At 39.0% G+C, this 23,422-nt stretch overlaps 1 protein-coding gene across 15 annotated transcripts in view; it reads right to left on the bottom strand.

Annotated features, from left to right (window-relative positions):
- DLG2 (discs large MAGUK scaffold protein 2) overlaps positions 1 to 23,422 on the bottom strand; it is a 1,039,246-nt gene that overhangs the window by 565,135 nt on the left and 450,689 nt on the right. For all 15 annotated transcript variants that reach the window (XM_027677513.1, XM_027677512.1, XM_027677530.1 and 12 more), the window contains one exon: positions 10,196 to 10,357. In XM_027677513.1, coding sequence (XP_027533314.1) covers positions 10,196 to 10,357 — 162 coding nt within the window. The remainder of the gene's footprint in view (positions 1 to 10,195; positions 10,358 to 23,422) is intronic.

Consider the following 23,422-nt stretch of genomic DNA (forward strand, 5'->3'; position numbering starts at 1 on the left):
AGAAACAACATGACAGGAATGAGAAAGACAGTACTGTGAGAAATCAAGTAAGTAAACAGTGCAGATCTTAAAAAAGTCACCTGAGTCATTAAGCCTATTTTTTGACATTTACCCCAATTGCATCAGCTTCAGTAGCAATATTTAAAGATTATTAGAAATCTGGTAACATGATCTTCTGAAATAGAGAGATCGAAAGGAACTAAACGTGAAAAAGCATTTAAAATCATTTGGAGAAGTCTCAATTAGCTATTGATTCCAAGATCCCAGAATCATAGGATCATAGAATGGTTTGGGTTGGAAGGGATGTTAAAGATCATCTCGTTCCAATGCCTCTCTCCTGGGAAGAGAGATGATATCACACAATAATAAGATTATGAAGATGTTGCAAAATAATAATCTCAAAAACTCTTATTTACATTTGATCCTTGAAAAGATTTGGAAAATAATAGCCAGTTCAGAAAGATCTGTTTTGCTTTTAAATGTCCAAATTCTGTTGTTTTTTTCACAGCTCCACAGTCCACAAAACTACATTACAGTGAGATGAAATAAGAGCCAGGAGAAACAGGAGTTTAAAAATGTTGGAAATAGCATTTGTATTAGCTTAAGCACTTCTTAGTCAGGCTGCCAAGATATTCTTTCATAAGGTTTGACTAGAGAGATTCTATCCTCTTCATCCTGGAGGCTGCACCCATTCAGAGCTCCTGGAAATGCAAACTTCTGTTTGCTTTTACACCTGATACTGACAAAAGCCAGAACATTCTTGATGTGTCACATCACTGCATGTATAAACACATATGTCTTCTATTGAGTGAGTAAATTATCAGTGTATTCCTCAGTGAAAAGGGATTATGGCAGTTTAGTGATTCATTTAAAATGTTGAGTACATTCCCAAGTGTCAGCAGTAGCTGAAGTCTGACAGAAGGGCATTTCAGCTACCGAGCTTAGGGAAACAACTGGTGTTAAACCTGTCTGACATATCTGAGAAAAATCCCTTCTGTTACAGTCTGACTAATAACACCAAGATGCTTTATTGCACTTTTCAGCAGTAGGTCATAAAACACTTTGGAAAGGTGGCAAACATCATTACAGATACTTTACAAATATACTGATATTCTGGTACTTCTAGCCTTGGAGAAAGGAACTGGCAGAACATACAAATATTATGTTTGCAGCATCTAGTAGTTATTCCATGGATTTACCGCATATATTTCCTTTCTTTCAGATGGACCCCCCCCCCCCTTTATAATAGCCCATCTCACTGTTTATTTTATATTCTGTGAGTATTTCATATGACCAACACATCAAGACAATAACAGCTCAGTGAATTACAGGGAAGCAAGGAATAACTATGAAAAACATTACAGAAAGATAATGAGAAAAAATGAATCTTGGAATTTCCTATTTTCTTAATTGTAAGTGAGAGACACGGTCAAAAATATTTGGAATATATCAGGCTTTCTTTTTTTTTCCCAAAAAATAATACTCAAAAACAAGACTATCCTTAAAACAAAGTCTGCTAACCAAAAAGAATAAAAGATAAAGCAACTAATTAATACTAATGGATAAAGGACCCAGTAGATCAAGAAAAGAGAAAATCTCCTGAAACAGCAATTCAGATTAACATTTGAAAAGACCTGCAATACCTAGGAGGCCCATATAAAGTAAACAGGGTCTGCAACCTGAAAATATTTTCAAATTCCTTTGAAAATTCCTCTTCTCATTCTTCAGGCAAGTCTAACAACATATAATGGACTAGTAGATACTGTCAGAATTTGCTTTGCTTGTGTCCATCAGAGGCCATCATTTATTTTGCCAAAAAATAAAGGATTGCAATGCCTGAGGTTTACGTTAACTTGCTGAGATTTCTCCAATTAAATCACCCACTGACAAAAGCAATTTTATTTGGTTTCTCTTTTATTCTGTCAGAAGCTGGAAAGATAAAAAGATACTCTCCTGCAACTACATAAATCATGTGAAAAGCTTTCAGTCAGAAAGCCAAGGCAAAACATCAAGCTCACAAAACAATGGACTTACCTATGAGGACAAAACCAACAGAAATTATCCTTTATTAATAACAGTTCTTCACTATAACATTCAAATTTTGCACCATTTTAGGACTTTCTTTAGAGTAAGACAAGGACTCAAAAATGGAAGACATTCCCGACCTCGTGAAAATGAGACACAAAATATTACTCAAAATGCTAATTTATAAACTGCTTGTTTTGACTTGAAACCTAATGAAATAAAATCAGAATTCAGAGCTACTTTAGCCACTTCTGTAAGCAGGAACAGACACAGGCACATTTGTGAGCTTCCTTTGTCTCTTTTTAATCTGATTTCATTTTTATATTAAAAAACATAGATCACAGACACAGATCTATGATATATGCTTATCTGCTGTTACAGTAGGAGATAGAGAAAAGCAGTACATGATTAAACATGTAATAAGTGTTGTATCTTAATGAAGCAACCTACTGAATATTTAGTGGAATTTACTAGCAGACTGACTGCAGCATGGGGCTTTGCCAATAACTGCATACTAAAAAGGGGGGGGGAAGACAAAACAAAACCAACTCCAAAACACAAAAGCTGGGAAGCTACCAGGGCAGAGATCAAAAGTATTCTTATAAGATCATTGCTACTCGGCTGAGCCACCCTGGGGATAAAAAATGCTTCATGCAGATTAGCTATACTTATAATATGTAGTCAGTGTAAGCAAGGAAAAGGATGGGAGATTAAATTTTAGATGGCTTGCTAATATATCCATGCATACATTAATATGTCCTCTATATAACCCCAATTAATTTTATAACTGCAAGAGAAAACTTCAGACTGCTGTTCCTGCCATGTAACAAAGCCTCAGCCTCTCTCAGTCCTCCACAGCTCTTAAAGAGCCTCGGAAATGCGGCATCTTTGCTCTGGAAGAACAGCCTGTGCTGTGGCACTGCTTCAACTCTTTGTCACACCTCAACGACAGAAATTAGAACAAATCCAGCCCTATCTTTTTCTCTTCTCTATCCAAACTTCACCCATAGCATAGCATTCTTCCCCCGTAATAGGAATTAAGGGGTCTCAGCAGCTCTGGAAAAATAAATGGGATTTCTTATCACAGTTAGATTATCACCCCAAAAGCACTAGGAACTACATTTACACAGGAGTATCAGGCATGATAATGCTGAAAGCTGCAGTAACCAGCTTTCCCTATGTAAATCTGGTTCCCTGGAAACTAGAGATATTTACAATTACATGAGCAGAGGACTTCCCTACCATTGCTCAAGCCTGGTCTACTGGAAGGTGTCCCTATCTAAGGAAGGGGAGTTGGAACTAGATGATCTGCAAGGTCTCTTCCAACCTAAACCATTCTGGGATTCCGTGATTTAAAACAGCTACACAGGTCTGTTGAGTGTATTTCCTTATGCTATTTTACAGCTCTGTGCAGCAATATCCCAAGTTAATTTACAGTTCACATGATCCACTGCAATATTAGGAGAGTCTTCGAGTTTGCTATTTTCACAGTACCTGTAACCAGTGCATGACTTTGGTTTTTATACAGAGTTCAATACCAAAAAAATAGTCCCAAAGTTTGTCGAATTGAAAAATGGGACTTCTGTGTCTGAAAAAAAAAAATTGCTATTGGATGTTTTGACCTTATTTATCCAAATTGTCTTTAGAACCCAATTTTTCTTAAGTCAATGATATTTCATGAAATAAATAGCTCTTGCCTAATCTATATTTTTAGACATAAAAAATTACTCTTTATGACAGTTACCAGGAAGCTCAGGCTAATATATTTTTTCACAGAATTATTAATCATCCAGGCTCATTCTCAGAGCCTCTTTCCCCATCTTTGTTAACTTGTTGGACAAGCATAGCAACCACTGTAGTGAGATCTGACTCACACATGAACAGGGAAAGCTTCTGAGATGGGCAAAAAAGCTGTATCATTACAGACAGAAAAGAAAGATTGTCAGATTCCAGGAGCTTTCACAAGAAAATGACCTTCTTGCATCCAAGTAAATAAAAAGAAGAATGATAAGCATGCAAAGGATACTACACACTTACCAGAAGATTGGAATTGGGAAACAGAGAGATCTGCCTTGGAGCAAACAGAAAATATCTTTCCCCCACTAGATACAGAGAATCTCAGAGAATCTTCCAGTCATTAGTGGTTCTCCCCACAGCTCTGTATTGGGTTCAGTCCTGTTTAATACCTTTACTGATGATCTAGATGAGGGGATTGAATGTAAATTCGCAGATGAGTCAGGTGAGAGTGTTGATCTGCTGGACAGTGAGAAGGCTCTGCAGAGGGATCTGGACAGGCTGTATTGATGGGCTGAAACCAGTGGTATGAAGTTCTACAAGGTCCTGCACTTTGGTCACAACAACCCAATGCAGTGCTACAGGATGGGAGCAGAGTGGCTGGAAAGCTGCCTGCAGAAAAGGACCTGGGGGTTCTGGTCAACAGCAGCTAAACATGAGCCAGCAGTGTGCCCAGGTGGCCAAGAAGGCCAATGGCATCCTGGCCTGTGTCAGCAACAGTGTGGCCAGAAGGACCAGGGCAGTCACCGTGCCCCTGTATCTGGCACTGGTGAGGCCGCACCACAGGTATTGTGTCTATTTCTGGGTTCCTCACTACAAGAAATACATTTAGGTGCTGGAATGAGTTCAGAGAAAGACAACGGAGATGGGGGAGGGTCTAGAGGGTAACTTCTATGAGAAGCAGCTGAGGGAGCTGGGGTTGTTTAGCCTGAAAAAAGGGGTGACCCTTTTCACCCTCAGGGGTGACCTATACAACTACCTGAAAGGTGGGAGTTGGCCTCTTCTCCCAGGCAACTAATGACAGGAGGAGAGAATATAGCTTGAATCTGCACCAGGGGAGATTCAAGTTTGACTTCAGGAAGACTGTCTTCATGGAAAGGGTTGTTCAACATTGAAATGGACTGCCCAGGAAGGTGGTGGACTCACCATCCCTGTAAGTGTTCAAGAAATCACTGGATGTGGTTGGTACTTTAGTGCCATGGCCTTGTTGACAAGGTGGTGATCACTCAAAGGTTGGACTTGATGATCCCAGAGCTCTTTTCTAGCTTAAATGAATCTGTGATTCTCTGTTTCAAGTAATGAGAAAGAGAGGGATTTTTGCCATCCACAAGAAAAAAGAAGAAATGAAATCAACATACTGTGGCACTGGGAGATGCAAACCTCCTTTTGTAAAGCAGTTTGTACAAATGTCAGTTCATGGATAACCTTAACTTTGGAGACCACTGAGCCCATTTACTCCATGTGGAGATGGGGTTTTTTCCCTTTCTCCACTGGATAATCGTTCTATCAATCCTGCTGAGCTGCAGGACAACGCCCCAAGACAGAAAGAAAAGCGGGAATAGCTAGAGCGTCTCCTTCCCTTCCAGAAAGTGAGGCCATGAAAGATGAGGCAGCTGAAGAGGATTGTTCCTGATCATCCCTGTTTGAAAATAACTTAGGTTAAGAAATAACAGTAATTTACCTGGTTACTTGGTTTTGCACATCTGTCATTGATGCTTTCAGTCAAACCCGGCATTAAATTAGGAAATGAAGATAGCTGGAATAGCCAGACATTGAAAATGTTCAGACAACCAAGGAGATACAAGATTCTTACAGGGATTTTTACTTTTCAGCTTATCTAAAAGCAGTTGAATATACTTAAAAAGCAAAAGCAAATCTAACATCACAATAATACTAATAAGGTTCATTTAAGAGCCAGAGTTATAATTCATTTAATGAACACTGATTAGCTCTATTCCTAGGATGAAAGGGAAGAGACGCACATTTAATTTATAGACAGCACTTGCACATCTAAATACAGACGTCAGGTACAGTTGTGTTGAATTCAGATTTCCCAAAACACCAGAGATTCACAAAGCACTTTTTACTGAATTAGCACTTTCTAAGCCGTTTAAGAAAAACCTCCATAGTACATAATGAAGCTTTATAGATGCAGACCAAAGGATTCTGAGCTTACTGCACCATCTCGTGTCAAATGACGGGAAGTGCAAGAAAATGATTTTAAACTCTTTTCATTACACTAAATACTTTTTCCTTTAACAGATTAATAAAACACAATTTCATCACCTCCATAAGTTGTAAAGAACATTTATCATCTTAATATGGCAGCTCTAACAAAACTTCTCCAATATTAGCATTTTCCCAGATGTTAATACAGCCATGTAACGAAAAACTTCCTTTACAACTTCAGTGTTTGACATTCAAAGTTGCTTAAGCTGTTGAAAATTTTATCTTCTCCACACTAATAAGCAGATCAACCTTTAACAGAAGTTTGAAGCTTTCTAAAATTAAACATTTTCCAGTACTGATTTGAGTGTACATGAAATGCTACAGGAGAGTAGAAAAGCAAAGTTAATGCAAAATACACATCAGTTGCAGAAGTAAAAAACACAGAGAAAAGAGAATCTGGTTTTCAGCACAACTGCTCTTACTCATTATTATCTTCTGGAAGGGAGTAATCTGGCTTGTGCATACCAGATTTTAGGTATTTAGAAGAAAAAACAAATCTAACTTTAATTTCAGAAAATTTATTCACATTTCGAAACAGTATTTATCATAATCTGTGTGTCTCAAAGAGATTTTTCAGAATGCCTGAGGATGGGATTTCTTATTATTCAGCATATATAAATAGTGCAAAGTTGTTAAAGAAAATTACTTTTATATCTTGCTTTCCAAAAAAACCCTTCTGAAGTAATCAATAATCATAGAATCAAGGAATCATAGATTATTTGAGTTGGAAGGGATCATATTAAAGATTATCCAGTTCCAACCCCCCTGCGATGGGCAGTGACAACTTATGCTAGAGCAGGTTGCTCAAAGCCCCATCCAGCACGGCCTTGAACACTTCCAGGGATGGGGCAGCCACAACTAGGCAACCTGTGCCAGTGTCTTACCACCTTACAGTATAGAATTTCTTCCTAATATCCAATCTAATAATCTAATAATTATAACTTCCACTAGGGTATTTCTGGACTACATCAAACCACATAATCTGGAATATGAAATTACAGTCAAATTCTTTAAAAGTTTGTGTACTTCAACTTGATATAAAATTCAAGATACTTTGTTTTTATGCAACTTGGTCCATATTAGGCATTTTGAATCACATATGATAAAAAAAGATGGCCTGAATCCTTCCATCCTGTTAGAAAATGTTTCAAGAATCCTTGGAATGTTTTACTTGGACAGGCCTGTGGTATTTCTGCCTGAACTTCAACCATCCTCAAAACTTGTAACTAATGATGCAAGCATTTCCTCAAGCTGATAAGCTGGTTTATGGATGGAAACGGACATGCTCACTGAAAACGTGGGAGCAGGGTGATGGTAGCAAGCAGTCTACATGTACTGACAAGGTATAACACCTATGGCTTCCAGAGATGGCTGTGGGCACTGGTCAGTTGCAGGGGGCTGGAATCAGCCATCCCAAAGGGAAGCTTTATAATTTTATGATCTTTGCAGATTTCTTTCCAAATGAACACAAATGTGTAGAAACAAGCAACTCTTTCTTCTTCCAAAGTCAAGTCACTTAGGAAAAGTGATGTGATTGAGACAGACATGTGACTTGATCTTGGGACAACACTTTGGTTTCAAAGCATCTTAACTAGAATATTTTTATGCTCAAACATTTTTCTTTTATGATATTATTTCACACAAAAATATTGGGCTAATCATCCTGTCATCAGGTCATCGTGCAACCACTAAACACAGGAGGCACAGGAGATAATGTGATCCTTGTTTTGATGTCAAGGAAACTTCCCACTCTGATCTGAACATTCATGGGACTCTCTGGCAGGCACACTCCCAGGACGAGAGACTTTCACTGGGACCGGAGCCCCCTCACAGCGGGCAGCTTCAGCTCCAACGGGTGCTTCTGCTTGAGCCCCTGCACACCCCACACTCACAACCAGGCAGAGCAGGTTTCCTTACTGGTTTGACCCCAGGTTTCCCATAGCAGAGTCTGAGATGTCTTGTTCCATAAAGCAATTCATTCACGTTGCAGTAACACAGAAACAGCCTGAGCTGGTGCCTCTGAGGAGGAATCCTGAACAAAGGAACTCCTGGGCTTTTACTGAATGATATCAAACTATAGGATGGAAAGTCTGTAATTGAAGACATTAACCAATTCTGACTAGATTTTGGAGTACTGAAATGCTATTTCTCAACTATGTGGAAATCATTATGATAAAAAGCTTCTGAACAGGGATTTCAGTCAACTCCCAGAAACTGAAGTGAATCCAAAGCAGGTATTTCAGATAGGAAGGGCACCACAGTGCCATGAGCTCTAGCAGGTTTTCTCCAGCTTCCTGATGTAATTCTCTACTGAAGGTTAAATGATGTGACATAGACTGCAGAGGATAGAAAGCAGGAACTTCAAAGTCATTTGAAGAGACAAATTGCTAAATTTAGATTAAATGGCAGGCATGAAATACTATTAAGGGGCAGACATGAGACACTGTGAATCTGAAGGAAAGGAAAGGGACAGGGTCAAAGACAAAAATCCTCAGACTGAGGGGAGAACTTGCAGAAGACACTGATTTCCAAGAGGAAATACTATATGGCTCCTCTCTTCCCATCACTTCAGAAAACAGCAGCAGACAACTTTCTCCTGTCACAATAGCAAATTAGACGGAGCTGTCTAAAGGCAACTGTAAATGTCTGGGGATACCTTTCCCCTCACTTCCCAACGAGCTTTTTATCATCACTGCTATACCCTCAGCTTGGATTATATAACCTTACTTGAAAGTCTCAAAATGTAAAGAAAAATATCTATTTTTGACTTTCATCACTGTAATCATAGTACTAAAGAAGTCCTAGAGGAACAGGGATGTTTCCCTTCCAGGCAAGAAATTGCTTTGTCTGTGATTGTCCCCTGATGTTACACAGAGGTGCCGTGGAGGTAGTTGCTTCCAAATAACTAAAGTGATAACCTCAGCATAAGATATATCATTGCTTGGTACTGTTGGCTTCTGCAGTAGAAGCTAGGTAAGTAACCAAGAAAGCTGCTAAAACAAGAAAAGACAAACAACATACAAACTAAACACAGGACCAACAAGAGCAGAGGACAAAGATTAATTCACATGACTATTCCATGAAGGCTCAATAAACACCAGCTGTATTCACATCAATCTTTAATAATAAACATTTCTTTTCACTTGTAACCACGCTGTAAACACTCCATTAGGCAAGCAATGCCCATTTCACAGGCTTTGAGCACCAGAAGGAGCAAAGCCCATCTGCCTTGTTTGCTGCTTAGTTAATTGCTGGAATAAAACCATTACCCAGAATGTCACTGCCTCTAGTAAAAAATATTCTTCTTTTTTTCCCCTTCCCAGGCCTAGTAGAAAATAAAATAGGAAATTCATTATGGTCATCGCTGCATTTATGTTCCATTAGAGAAATTCTAGGAATATTTTCAAACTATTGCAGTCTGATGAAAGAGCAAATGTACAGTTTTGGAAAGGGATTTCTTTTTGGTTTTTATACAGGTTCACCAAGAAGATGAACATTTTTGCACAAGAAGATATATCAGAGGACACCAGACACACGTACAGAAAAAGCTTCTATATTTTATAAATAGTTGGCTTAGTTAAAAGAAAGATATCTCTACAGCACTCTGAATTGCATCAAACTCCACAGAAAATAGCAAGTGCTTGAGCAATAAGGATATGAATAGTGGCAAATGAGCTCCTTTTTCAGGCATAACTTGTGACTTTGATACAGCTTTTTGAGAGGTGAAAAAACTAGGATTCCATCAGACGGATACATTTACAATATTTTTTTCAGTTTCTGAACAAGGAAACAAGGATAATCAGGAAGAGAAGTCTGCCATTTCAAAATCACCATGATATTGAGGCCAAGAACCTGCATTATTCCTTTCCCAATGTAGAGAAAAACAGGCTCATTTGCCAGGAATTATTTTTACTCAAGCAAAAACCTCACTCAAAGCAAAAAGCTCACATCTCAGCACAAAGCTTTGTCAACTATACCTGTTACACTACAGCAAGCCTTAAAAACCCATCACAGGACAATCAATCTGCAATGATACGTTTCAAAAAGCAGCTTGTCTGCTTGTACAACAAAATAAATTTCCCAAGCATTTCATGCTACATGTTTTCTCATATTTGAGGACCAAAGCCGCAGGCAGTATCGATCCTACCTTCAAAGGAGAAATGTGCGACTGTAACACATATCCATGGACATTCTCTATTTGAGACAAGTTCTTCTCTGACACGTGAACAAGCTCTGGGCCTCTCACTTCATGGGTTAAACGAGGCAAAGTATGATCATGTGGAGCATCCTCATCTTGATAACGATATTTCTAGACAAAAAAAAATAGAAAGGAAGAACAAATAAGCTTTGAGGAGACAATTCATGTGTGTTAATATAATTACAGAATAACAAAGTATCAGAGAGTAGACAATAATTATTGGATTTCCTAATCTCTTCGGGAGAGAATACCTCAATGTTTTTTAACATTTTATCAAAGAGAGAAATGTGGTATATGTCAGCAATACAACAAAACTTTCACCATCAGGTAGACTTCAGAGATGACACACTGATAATGAAAAAAGGACACATTGATCAGCTGAGCTGTGGTGTCAGACCAGTTTCGCATCTCCATATTAATAACTGCACTGAGTTATTTTCCACTTAGCAGTGTGTATGCTGATGCTGGAGAGCACAGATACACTTCCACAGAGCCATAATCCAGCAGAAGATTCCGCTCCAGTAAAGTTCTCTCTTTACTCTGAGCACAAATGGGGTTTGAGGTGTTACACTCCTCTTCTCCACAGAGACACAACATGAGATAAAGGAGACAAGTGGCTTGTCCGAGATCCTAAACAAAGCTTGTAACAACAAGGAATATAACTCTAAAAATAATTAAATTACCAGATCTGTCCTTCAGCTAGAATCTTCTGTTAAAAGGCACCACCCATTTGGGTGATGGGTCCAGCTGTGTCCTGAGGAGGGGCCATTAGGTCAAAGTCTAAGACCTATTTGGATGGCCATATAAGAAAAATAAGTCTGAAGTCCAGGTACAATCACAAGGACATCACAAAGCAGACCTCTCTGCTGCTCGTCCATTTAACTGTGATCATTCAGCTCTGAAGTGTTACTTCATTTACGCATGCCTCCTAGGGAACCATCCCAGTGTATTCCTTCCTTCATTCATGTATGGAGATGCTTCAGCAGTTGCCAATTATTTTCAGATTACACATGTGACATGATTTATTCTCCTTTTCTGGGATATGCCTGCAGGCCTTCACATACTCACTTCTCAGATAACATAATTAATTAATATATAAAAGGACTGGCACCAGGCAAATATTATTTGGGCAAGAAGCCATCAGTCTAATAGATGGAGCTCCAACCAATGTCACAGTTAAGGCTTGGCACATAGGTCGTTTAAGACACAAGCAATCAATTACTTTTTTAATCTAATGAGTACTCTTTCAAAAAAAGACAAATATTCGGAGACACCCTCTTTAAAGTGAGTCATTTACTAAAACATAATCAGGAGAAATAAGAGCAGAATACCAGAGTCATCTCACTAACCCAGGAACAGGCAAAATGAAAACGACCAGTGACTACTTTCTAAAAGGACAAAACAGGAGTGACAGAAGCCATAAGAAGCTCTGTATCATGGAATCATTGAATCGTTCAGGTTGGAAAGGACCTTTAAGATCATTGAGTCCAAACATTAACCCAGTACTACCAAGTCCACCACTACATCATGTACTCAAGTGCCACATATATACATTTTTAAAATACCTTCAAGGATGGGGACTCAACCACTTCCTTGGGCAGCACATTCCAACGCATGACAGCCCTTTTGGTGAAGGAGTTTTTTGTAATATCTAATCTAAATTTCCCCTGATACAACTTGAGGTTGTTTCCTCTCATCCTATTGCTTGTTACTATGGGAGAAGAGACTATTCAGACTAACCCCCACCTAGCTACAACGTCCTTTCAAGCAGTTGTAGAGAGCAATAAGGTGTCCCCTGAGAGTCCTTTTTCCCAGGCTAAACATACCCAGTTCCCTGCTCTAGACCCTTACGCTGTTCTGTTGCCCTCCCCTGGAGATGCTTCGGCCACTAAATATTTTTCTTGTAATGAGGGACTCAAAGTGAACACAGGATTTGTGATGTGGCCTCACAAGTGCCAAGTACGAGGGGATGATCAATGTCCTGGTCCTGCTGACAACATTTTTGCAGATAAAAAAAAAATTATAAATATATATCTCTCTATATCTATCTGTATCTATTTATATCTATATAGGCTTCCTACTTCTCTCAAGTTCATGACCCTCTGGGTGGGAGTGGGACCACTTGAGGGAGCTGATTAGGTGCAAGTCTATAGGACCTGATAACATGCATCCCAGGGTCCTGAGGGAATAGGCTGATGTGACTCTCCATCATGTTTTAAAATTCATGGCAGTCAGGTGAAGTCCCCAGTGACTGGAAAAAGGGAAAACATTGCTTGCATTTTTAAGAAGGGGAGAGAGGAAGATCTGGGAAACTACAGACCACTGTACCTGGAAAGATCATGGAGAAGAGCCTCCTAGAAGACGTGCTAAGGCAGGTAAAACACAATTAGGTGATCTGAGGCAGCCAGTGCAGCTGTACTAATGGCAAATTGTGCCTGACCAATCTGATGGTCTTCTACGATGGAATGACAGTGTCCTGGTTCCAGCAAAGGCCAGGGTTAATTTTTGCAGTAGCCAGGCTAGGACCTGGAGGTTATTCTATACCACCTCATGTTATTTTCTAGGAATGGGGGAAGGGGCCCCTTTCAGCTCAGGATAGCGTGGCGGCAGTCGGGTATTGTCAGGCTCTGTGTGGTATAGTGGTGAGCATTCTCATGTGAATTGCTCTCCTCTCTTATGTACTTTTTTTATTATTATTGTTGCTGTTACTGTCCATTTTCTTATCTCATTGCTGTTTCCAGTAAATTGGTCTTATCTCAACCTGCGATCTTTACCTTTTGTGCCTCCAATTCTCCTCTCGAGCCCACTGCATGGGAGGGGGAGCAGGATGGGGGAGTGAGTGAGAGGTGTATGGTTTGGAGTGGTTTCAGTGGGAATGCTAAATTGGAGAATACAATTCCTAAACTATGACAGACAGGAACGGTCAGCAAGGGGAGACTGATAGATATCATCTCTCTAGACTTCTGTAAGGCCTTTGATATGGTCCCATATGACATCCTTATCTCCAAATTGGAGAGACATGGATTTGATGGGTGGACCATTCAGTGGATAAGGAATTGGCAGAATGAGAGTTGTGGTTAATGGCTCTATGTTGAGGTGGAGGACAGTGATGAGTGGTGTCTCTCAGGGGTCTGTCTTGGGACTGTTGCTCTTCAATATCTTTATCAGTGACAAAGACAGTGAGATCAAGTACACCCTCGGCAAATTTGCAGGTGACACAAAACTGAGCAGTGCTGTTGACACAATAGAAGGAAGGGATGCCATCCAGAAGGACCTGGACAAACTTGAGAAGTGGGCCCACAAGAACCTCATGAAGTTCAACAAGTCAAAGTGTAAGGTGATGGGTTAAGGTGATCACATTGGTTGATCTAATGGATGTCATCCCTGCCCATGGCAGGGGGTTGGAACTAAGGTACCTTCCAACCCAAACTGTTCTATGAATCTATGATTCATTCTATGACATTGTATGCTTATTTATATATATATAAATATATATAAAATATTTACAATACATATATGCTATTCTGTCCAGATTATCCATGTAGCTTTACATCACGAGAAGCAGTGTGATGTCGCCTTAAAGAGAGAACATCTCTTTGACCAGCAGTTAGCCCTTTCCCCATCACCACACTGCAGCGGTAGTTGTCACATAAATGGGAGCCAAACCCCAGAGGAAATTAATTTACCCGGAGCCCTGTGCTCCTGAAAAGCAGAACACTTGCATGGATCTCTGCTGGTAGACTTCCTTTATAAATTGAATTGATCTATTTATCCAATAACTGCATATTGCTAGGACAAATTCAGTAACATCCATGTTCATGGGCTGTAAACTGGAAAGTTTACAGAACAGATTTCCACTTTGCCATTTGCTTTTGTCTCCCTCCCACCCCAAGCACAGCTTTCTCTTTCTTCACAAGGTATGAGCCTAGAGCATTTCTGGGTCAATCCTGTTATGGGTTTGCCTCATGTTCTTAGCACCAAACTCATTGATTTTCATACATCTTTCCTCCCACAGCATCTCTTCACTGAAATGCTTTCAGCTGTGAACCAAAATGGTTTGACACAGCAAAAAGCCAGTGGTAAAGATGAAAATACCACACCAGAAGTAAGACTCTCCTGTAGAAATGCCTCATTAGTTTCAATTACCCTGCCCTGATGAGGTCCTGCAAATGTCCTTGAAATTACCCCATTCCCTAGAAACCTTTCTCTAAGGGTTAATTCAGATTTTTGGAGGGAAAAGCATGATTGCACGGAAATGCTACTCTTCATTTGACAAAAGAACAGGTGGATGTCTTATGATAATTAAATTACAAATCAGAGCCTGCTGCTGACAGGGTATTGTACACTGCCAACTAGCATCAGATATTTAAAATCCTCTGTAATTACCTATAATGGGGGAGTGGAGTGTGCTACTGTGAATTTTTAATATGAGCATACACTTCTATAAGAGATCATTCTCTCTAAAGTGTGAGATTACTACAGCATCACTGCTCTTCACATCGTACTCTCTAAAGGAGCACTTCTAAGGCTGTGATTGCCAAAGAGATGTCAGCTAGACAGGACTGAAGACATGAATCCAGCAGGACATAACGGTCAAAAGCCTTAAATTTCAACAAAGGTAGTTCTCAAGTTACAATAGCCAGACTACTGCACTGGCATGGAAATACAGATGTTCTTACAACCTACCTTTACAGATTGACAGTGAGTTGAGATAGCTGGGAATTTGTCATTCAATTTTGGGCTGAAGGGAGATGGTTTTTTTTTACAAAAGTCCTCAGTATTTTTATTTTTATTTCTTTTTTGCAGTTGCCATCTGTTTGCTTTGCAGAAAATGCAAATAGAACACTGCATTTTATATCAGTTGAAATTGACCTGTATCCTAAGCTGCTGAATGTGGTCTGACTGGACTTGCCATCTAGAAGCACATGTCCCTGTTCTTCTCTACATGGCTTTTTGGCTGGACCGCACTCCAATACATCACACATTACTTCTGCTTGCAACAGAAGGGCTGCAAAAGGAGGGAGCAAAGAGTGTTTTAGGAGTCACAAGGCTCTACAACGTCCTGTGAAATAAGAGCAATCAGTGAATCCTGGTCTAAAGAATCTTGACCTACTAGAAAAAAACCTGACATATGCAACAGACACACAGGCAAAAAAGAGGCAGTGCTTTTCACTCAGCTGAAATTTTACAGTAGATACAGCTGATAAATACTAATGGTGGAAAAAAGGTACTGCAACACACTGTGAGAGGATAGCCCATTCATGTGTAGATTCTGCTCCCAATCTCTCTTCAAAGCCAGTGTGATAAAAATACTCTGGCTACCATGTTATGTTTTGTCTCAGGAAACAATAGCAATACCACTAGTTTTAGCTCTTACACATCAGCATTTCAAGTCTCGAATACTATTTCTCTTTTACAGTCCTCTTCGGGAGGGGCCGGACTTCTGCACCTCAAAAGCTGTGAGGCTTCATATAACCCATATAACTTTGAGACCAGAGGGAAAGGAATTTCTGCAGAAAATTTCCCACATGAAACAGTGCCCTCTTACAAATCCAATTGTCCCATTGCAATCTGGAAAAAGACAATCTATGCAACTGGGTCCCAACACTACTTTCTTCTTATTTCTCACTCACTTGACTTTTATCTCGAACTGGGATTTGAGCTGTTTTGCAACCCCCATGTATGCTAGCCCCACTGCTAGTCATCTGCTGCAACCTTGTCATGGGAGCTACCTTTGAACAGGGCTCAAGCATCACCCAACTTCTGCATGATATTAGGTTCAGAACTCAATAGACTGGATTTGCCCAGAGAAGTCATGGATGGCCCATCCCTGGAGGTCTCCAAGACCAGGTTGGATGGGACTTTGAAGAAAGTGTCCCTGCCCTTAGCAGGGGGGTTGGAATTAGATTATCTTTAAGGTCCCTTCCAACCCAAACCATTCTATGATTCTGTGATTTGTTCACAGTATCAGCAAGCGACCAAAATTAAAATCATAAAGGACTTGGGCCATTTAGACAAACATTTAATCCACAAAGTCCCATTAAAAAATCTTAATGTCACCTTGTCTCCCTTTGGTGGTCAGTCTTTGGTCTTCATTGTGCTGAATTTTACTGTCACTGCTCTTCAAAGGCAGTACATTTCAATGTCATACCAATGAGCATCTTCAGAAAACAAACTTTACAATTTGCACACACAAGTCATTGGGCATTCATCCAATCATGAGTAGAAATAATGTTACTCATCCAACTGATTGCAAATGAGCAACACAGCTTGAATTCTGAATATTTGCAATCAATCTATAGAGTATAAAGAAGAAAAATCCTCTTCTCATTATATAAAATGGAAGAAATCACAATCTGCTTGCCAAGACTGTGGAAGTAGATTAGGAAGCTTAAATTATTGAATAATTATACTTATTGTGAATTACTTGCTCTTTTGCTTATCAAGTAGATTTCTAAGAAGCTTGTCACTATATCACAGCAATACCTTTCATCCAAGAAGCACAAAGACAAGTGGTAGTCAAGTCTGATAACATCCTGTTGATGTGCATCATCTAAATTTAGGCACAGAAATACATCAACTTGCTCAAGGTCACAAAGAAAATCAGTTAATTAAGCAGTAGTAGAACTTAGTAGATTTTCCCAGTCTACTCTTCTAAGTCCAGGATCAAGTGCAACTACGCTGACTTCAATAGCGATAATAATTATTACTATTTAAAAACAAGGTTGTATGTTTGCTGCTGACATTGTAATTTAATTTTCTCACAGTGCTTTGGGTAAGTTACAGTGTTCTATCTTAGAGAAACACATAGTGAATTTTAGAAGACAAGAGGTTTCCTGTAAGAGCCAAATTGGTTCACAGAAAAAAAGTTATCAGTGCTAAATACTGAGAATTTGCATAGATTTTCCATTTAATACAACAAGAAGTTAATTTTTTTTAGGAGAGAGAGAAAAAAGACTATGATTTCTTATCTCAGTTTGTTGAAAGCATCAGTATTTTGTCCACTGGAGAGAATACATGTTCATTTTATTTTTTTATAAAAAAAGAGAAAGTAAAATGCAGTGGAACAAATATGTTTTACAGTATTATCCTCATCTGTTTTTTGAAATGCTAAATAATTTTATTTTTCATGACAAAGAAAAAATGCGATGGACATTAGCCAAACTACCTCTTCCTTGTATTAGCTGGAGGCAGTTGCACGTTTTCCTCACAAGATGGCACCATCTTGTAACCATCAAGTTAAAGCATATTCTCACTTCGAACTATGAAGTGATACAAGGAAAAAATAAGTATCTATGCAACGTCATAAAACTTTAAATGATTTTTATTTTGAACTGACCTGGCATACAATTATTATTTTAAAAAAAAAGACAGCAATTTTTACAGTAAGTATACACACAGAGGTAATGATCATACACAAAGCTGGCAGCTGGAGAAAAGTTTTAACAGTTCATTTAAGTCTCAAAAATTACAAGCAAGTAGGAACCTACCAGTTATTGTGAGCTTTAGCATGAACAAAACCACTCTGTATTGACAAGATTGAGACTAGCCCAGAATGCTGCATTCCTCCAGGAATTCTAAATCCTAATTAAAACCGCCTGCATGCAAATCTGTACCATGAGGTATTCAGCTCCATATGCTGCATCACATTTTGGACCTGTTAACAGCATCAGTTTAGCCCTCTGGAGGCTGCTACTTGCTATCCAATAATTTAAAATAGATTTTTAACTTGAAGTGCCAATATAAAAAAAGACATTCTAAGAGGGCGGCTTTGCTCAGATTAAATGGTGACTGTGGTTGCAGACTATAAAAATCAGTAACAGGAAAAAAAGCAAATCCAGCTAATACTGATTGTTTATCTAAGGGGAGCAAAGGAAAGACGTGGGTGAAACCGCACCATTTACCAGCATCAGGCAGTAGCCACCTCTCTATCCCTTTGTCCTGTAATAACTTCACTTGCATACTCTTTTTTATAGTCTTCAGCTCTTCCACTCAAAATATTTTTTTATATGTCCATGTGCCCACAACCACTATAGAAGTCTTCATGCCTTAGTAGCTTCTCCTTTTTCCCCTGCAGCTCCCCATGCAGGCCTAGATGCACATGTGCCCATTGATCCTTTTAATCCTGCTGTTGCAGTTTCCCCGAGTGGAGGCACTGAGCTTCACGCATTCTCCTTTTCCACACCTTGCCTGCCCTGAAGAGCAGCTTCTGGCATGGGATGGCTGTGCTGAGGTTACAACTGAGCATTTGGAGAGTCAGAGGCTGGCAAATGTTGTCAGTTGCCATGTCTCAGTTTCCCTGCCGATAAGGCTGCGCTGGGAATACATCATGGCAAAACAGACACCCTAGGCTTACATCAGAAGATTATGAAGAAATCATGTGATGTAATAAATAAATAATATATTATTATTATTCCCTGAAACAAATGATAAAAGAGAAACAAACAGAAATCACAGAACAAGTGGCTTGCCCCTTTTGTATTTTCTGTATCAAAAAATTATATTTTAATTTAATCCAGCAGCATGTGACACAGCCAGCCATTTCTCTATTGCAGCTGAAACCCTCTCTCCTGTCTTCACATAGGAATTGTGTGTCTGTGGGATTCCAATGTAATTTTTTACAGAAATTGGAGTATTCTGGCCAAAGGCTCTATGAGGCAAAAGGATGCTTTCAGGCTAAGACAGGTGAATGCTATTGTAGATAACTATTTCTATTCTTGCTTTTGCCACAGAACTCTCATGTAATGCTAGGCTTTTCACAAAACCTAACTTTCCACAAGTGTAGAACTTTGATATTACTCATTTTGAAAGGTCTTGGTAGCCATAGACGGCCAGTTTTTGCAGAAGTGCTGAGCAACACCCACTTCAGCTGAAATCAGGAGGAACTGGGCTTTGTACAGAAGAAATCACAGAATCATAGAATCATACTATATACTGAGTTGGAAGGGACCCATCAGGATCATAAAGTCCAGCTCCTGGCCCTGCACAGGACACCTGCACATACTGTGTGCCTGAGAGTGTTGTCCAAATGTTTCTTGAGCTTGGAATCCTGTGCCCTTGGTTGCCCACACAGTAAAAAAAATTTTTCTCATGTTCAGGTGGAACTTCCTGTGCATCAGTTTCTGCCTGTTGCCTCTTGTCCTATTGCTTGGCACCACTGAGAAGAGCCTGGATCCATCCTCTTGACGCCCTCCCTTCAGATACATTGATAAGGTCCCCTCCATGTAACAGGAAAATCAATGAAAAAATTAATAATGGAAGGCAGTTTGAACTGCTTGCATTAAATAATGCATGAAGATATATGCGGAATGTAAAATGCCATATGAAGTACCACTCCATATGAAAGAAGAAAGCCCATGAAAACAAAAGTAACTCTGTAATTAAAAATGTATTGGGGTTGATGTATGTTATAATACTACATTGCTACATATGGTCACAGAGGGCCTGCAATAAAATTGCAGAGACCATATTAATTCTTGCATTTCCTAAATCTGAGTGGTTAATTTTATCACCCTGCCATCCCTTAACTGTACTTAGAACACAATGTATACACACATTAAAAAACCCCATAAACTTTAATAGCATTCCTGCTTCCTCTGTTGTGAAGAAGGTATTTTTCAGTGTTTGTGGAAAACTGGCTCTTCTTAAATAAAAATACAAATTCTTTGTGTACATAAACTTGACAATTTCACTGTTGTCACCCTGATGAACCCAGTCCATTAGCTTTGAAGATAATGTTCTTTGTGTACCAAACCAATTTATGCTGGTGTTGAAAAAGTTACAAATCTCAAATATCTAGTCTTCTTATCAGTGCTCTCCTTGAAAAGCCATGAATTTTTACTAACAGAAAGATGGATTTAATCCATTTTAACTAGATGTTCAATAGGCCAGCAAAACACATTTATGTCAGGTGAATTTGCATGTGCTTGACACTCATAAGAGTTGAGATAAACATTTCAACAGCAGGGCGCTTACTGAAAAAACGGCTTTGGACCTTTGGGTCTTAATCCTTCCACAGCATAACTGTGGTAAAATAATCTGTACTTTCAGATACTTTAATAAGCCCTGGTTAGTTCACAAACAGGCAAAGTAGCTGTCATTGTAAACAGAATACAGAGAAACATGAAGCTACTGCATGAGCAAGGGAATATTTGCTTTACTGAGGCTCTTGTAAAAAGCAGTATTTTCACATTTCACCTCTCCACAGCAATATGATTCCTGATCTAAGGAGTCTACAGTTCCAGGGGAAGCTCCTTCAGCTCAATGATCTGATGGCAACCCAGCAGGGTAAAAGTAGTCCTGGGTCATGGGTTGGGCAGTAAAAGAGTAACTCATTAAACTGTACTACCTGCAGGTACACTAAGTTTAATGTAATGGGAAAATTGCTTGGGTTTACATCCTTTGAGCCCACAGAGGGAATGAATTTATCACTCCTTGGGCCATACTTTACCTGAAATGAAGAGGGAACATCTTCTCATCATATTTATTTATTCTATTTAAAAATAAGCTAACAAATGTATTACATCTGCATTTTCTGAAGGGCCAAGCAAGCCTGCCAGCACAGCCTTCCTTAGTTTTTTGAGCCCCATAGGGCCTGAACCAAGGCAGTGAGAGGGTCATGGTGAATAGAACTGCAAGAACAAGCAAAATTTCAGAAAACCATGGGATATATGCACAGATGTCTACTATCTGTCGAACTTGTAGATCTAGACACCCGCAATTTGCCTTTGTCTTATTTTCATAGGGAAGCATTTTTCACATTTTCACATTAGGCATTTGAGCTTAAATGTGGGAATCTTTGCTGGGTGAAGACAGTGATTCTCTGTTGGGACTAATGTTATTTGGGATTCTCTTTCCATAGTCAAGTTGGAAGAATAGCACTTTTTTTTTGAAGTGATTTCAGCATTTATATTTTAAATAAGCAAACTGGGCTCTTGGTCTCCCAAAACTTAGCGTCCATGCCCAAAGTTTGGAAAAAATCTCTATGTTCATTGAGTCCAACCCTTAACCCACCACTGCCGTGTCTGCCACTAAAACATATGCCCAAGTCTCACATTCATATACCTTTTGAACACTCCCAGGGATAGAGATTCCACCATTTCACATGGCAGCCTATTCCAATGCCAGACCACCCCTTTCAGTGAAGAAATTCTTTCCTAATATCTAATCTAAACTTCCCCTGGAGCAATCTGAAGTAATTTCCTCTCATCCTGTCACTTGTTATGTGGGCAGAAGAGACTGACCCCCACTAGCTACAACCTTCTTTATGGTAGTTGCAGAGAGTGATCAGAGACTTGATTTGTACCATGTTATAGTGTATATTTGGCAGAGTTAGTAATGTCTGAAAAGTTATTTAGAGCTGAAAAATGCTATAGAATACAAATTTATAATACATGTCATAGAAGACTCTGTGGGCATCAGACAATGATTTAGACGGAAATTTACTACCAGTCCATTGAAAATCAAAACTCTACATGTTTTAACCTGGAAAACCTCAAATTTTATTGCTTTTGAAAGTTTTACCTGACTCTTCTGTTGGATACAACTACTGTATCTCACCATTGTGCCTGCCTATCTTTGTGCTGAATTCTACAGAATTTTGTGCCTTTCTTGAGTTTTTTTGGTAGTTTTTGCAGTTGCAAAGAGCAGGGACAGACAAAGAGGAAGGCTGAATACTTTAGAAGTTAGTAATGTTATCTCTGAGGCAATAGAAATTTCTTTCTGGCAAAGTGACCTTATCAATGCTCAAAGCCATCCTTCTTCGTGATAATGCAAGCTTAATTAAAAGGTTAAGTCACTGCTATGTTCAATAAGAATTTCTATTTGAAAAAGTCTAGATACTGTAACAACTTTCTTTTCAATTTCTTTATGTTTTCAGCTGAAGAAAGTAAATTGCTTTTATAAAATATCATGAAGAAACCAAAATCTAAATTCCTTTGGTCCAACGACTAGCTTTCAGGAAGGCTGGGTAAATGACTGTCAGCTGAATAACAATGTCATGGTACATTTTCTGTGTTCTTAATTGTTAGAAAATTAGGACAAAGCAAAACTCATCCCAGTTAAAATTAGATTCAGCCCAGATCATAAGGCAATCATGAGGCGCTCTTAACTTTGGAATGAAAGACATTATGATGAAATTATACCCAAAACAAAGCTCAGACAATCCCAAGCAAATAGTTTGGTCTAGACACAGCAGTTTTATTATTAGGCAGAGAGGGTTTTTTAAGTCCTGACCCAACAAATGGATTGATTGATTATATAAAAAAATATTTTCCAGAACTTTATATATGCAGTGGGCCAAATCTGCAACATCCATCTGGAAATATAGCCTATTTAAAGCTATTTCATTATTCATTTTCCATCTCTTTTTCAGTGCTTGACTAAGTACTAGATGGATAGCCGAAGACTTATATCGCTGTCTGTTTTCTGATGAAGTAGCAACCTAAACTCCCCAAAATAAAAGTTTTCTTGTAAAAATCACATCATTGTCTCTGCATAAACCACCTTTACAAGACCAGACAAGTTGCTCTGCATTTTCTGTCAGTCCTTTGCTACTCAGCTGATGATACCAAGAAGGAATACAATTTATTGAGTCTGGAGCTGTGATTTTCTGCTGAGGAAGAGAAACACTTCCTGGGAACCAAACCGAGAGCTACAGCTCATTTTTATCTTGACAATGAGAAAGAAAGCATGACTTTCACTTGTTGTTGACCTTTCTTGCAGTTGGATCACAGATCTAAAAGTCAGTGGCTATATATATAACATTATTCACATCGAACTATCATATCTAGAGTGATAAAAACACATTTTACTATTTATAAAACATGTCTGCATGAGCACAGTTCTGGCAACATTAATCACAATTGTGTGAATGATTATCCACACCAAGGAAAATGTGTCTTTTTGAGTGATTCATCTCATCTCTGCTGCTCCAGAAGGGCTGCCCTTTAATGGTGCTTGACACTAACTACACAGAAGCTGAGATATTGGCACTGGTGAGCCTCGTCCAGAAGTTCCGCTAGCTCTCAGACTTTGAGATAAACAGTAGATGTGTGCTTTTCTTTGAGAGGTGTGTTTAATTTTTGGTGTGCTGACTTTGTCCTAAGTGTTAGGTGACTAAACCAAAGTGAAATCTGCTTATGGGGGAATTGCCACAACTTGTGAACATACAAGTAG

This window comes from Neopelma chrysocephalum, unplaced genomic scaffold, assembly GCF_003984885.1.
Source record: "Neopelma chrysocephalum unplaced genomic scaffold, ASM398488v2 Primary Assembly neopelma1_43, whole genome shotgun sequence".
In the NCBI taxonomy this organism is placed as follows: Eukaryota; Metazoa; Chordata; class Aves; order Passeriformes; family Pipridae; genus Neopelma; species Neopelma chrysocephalum.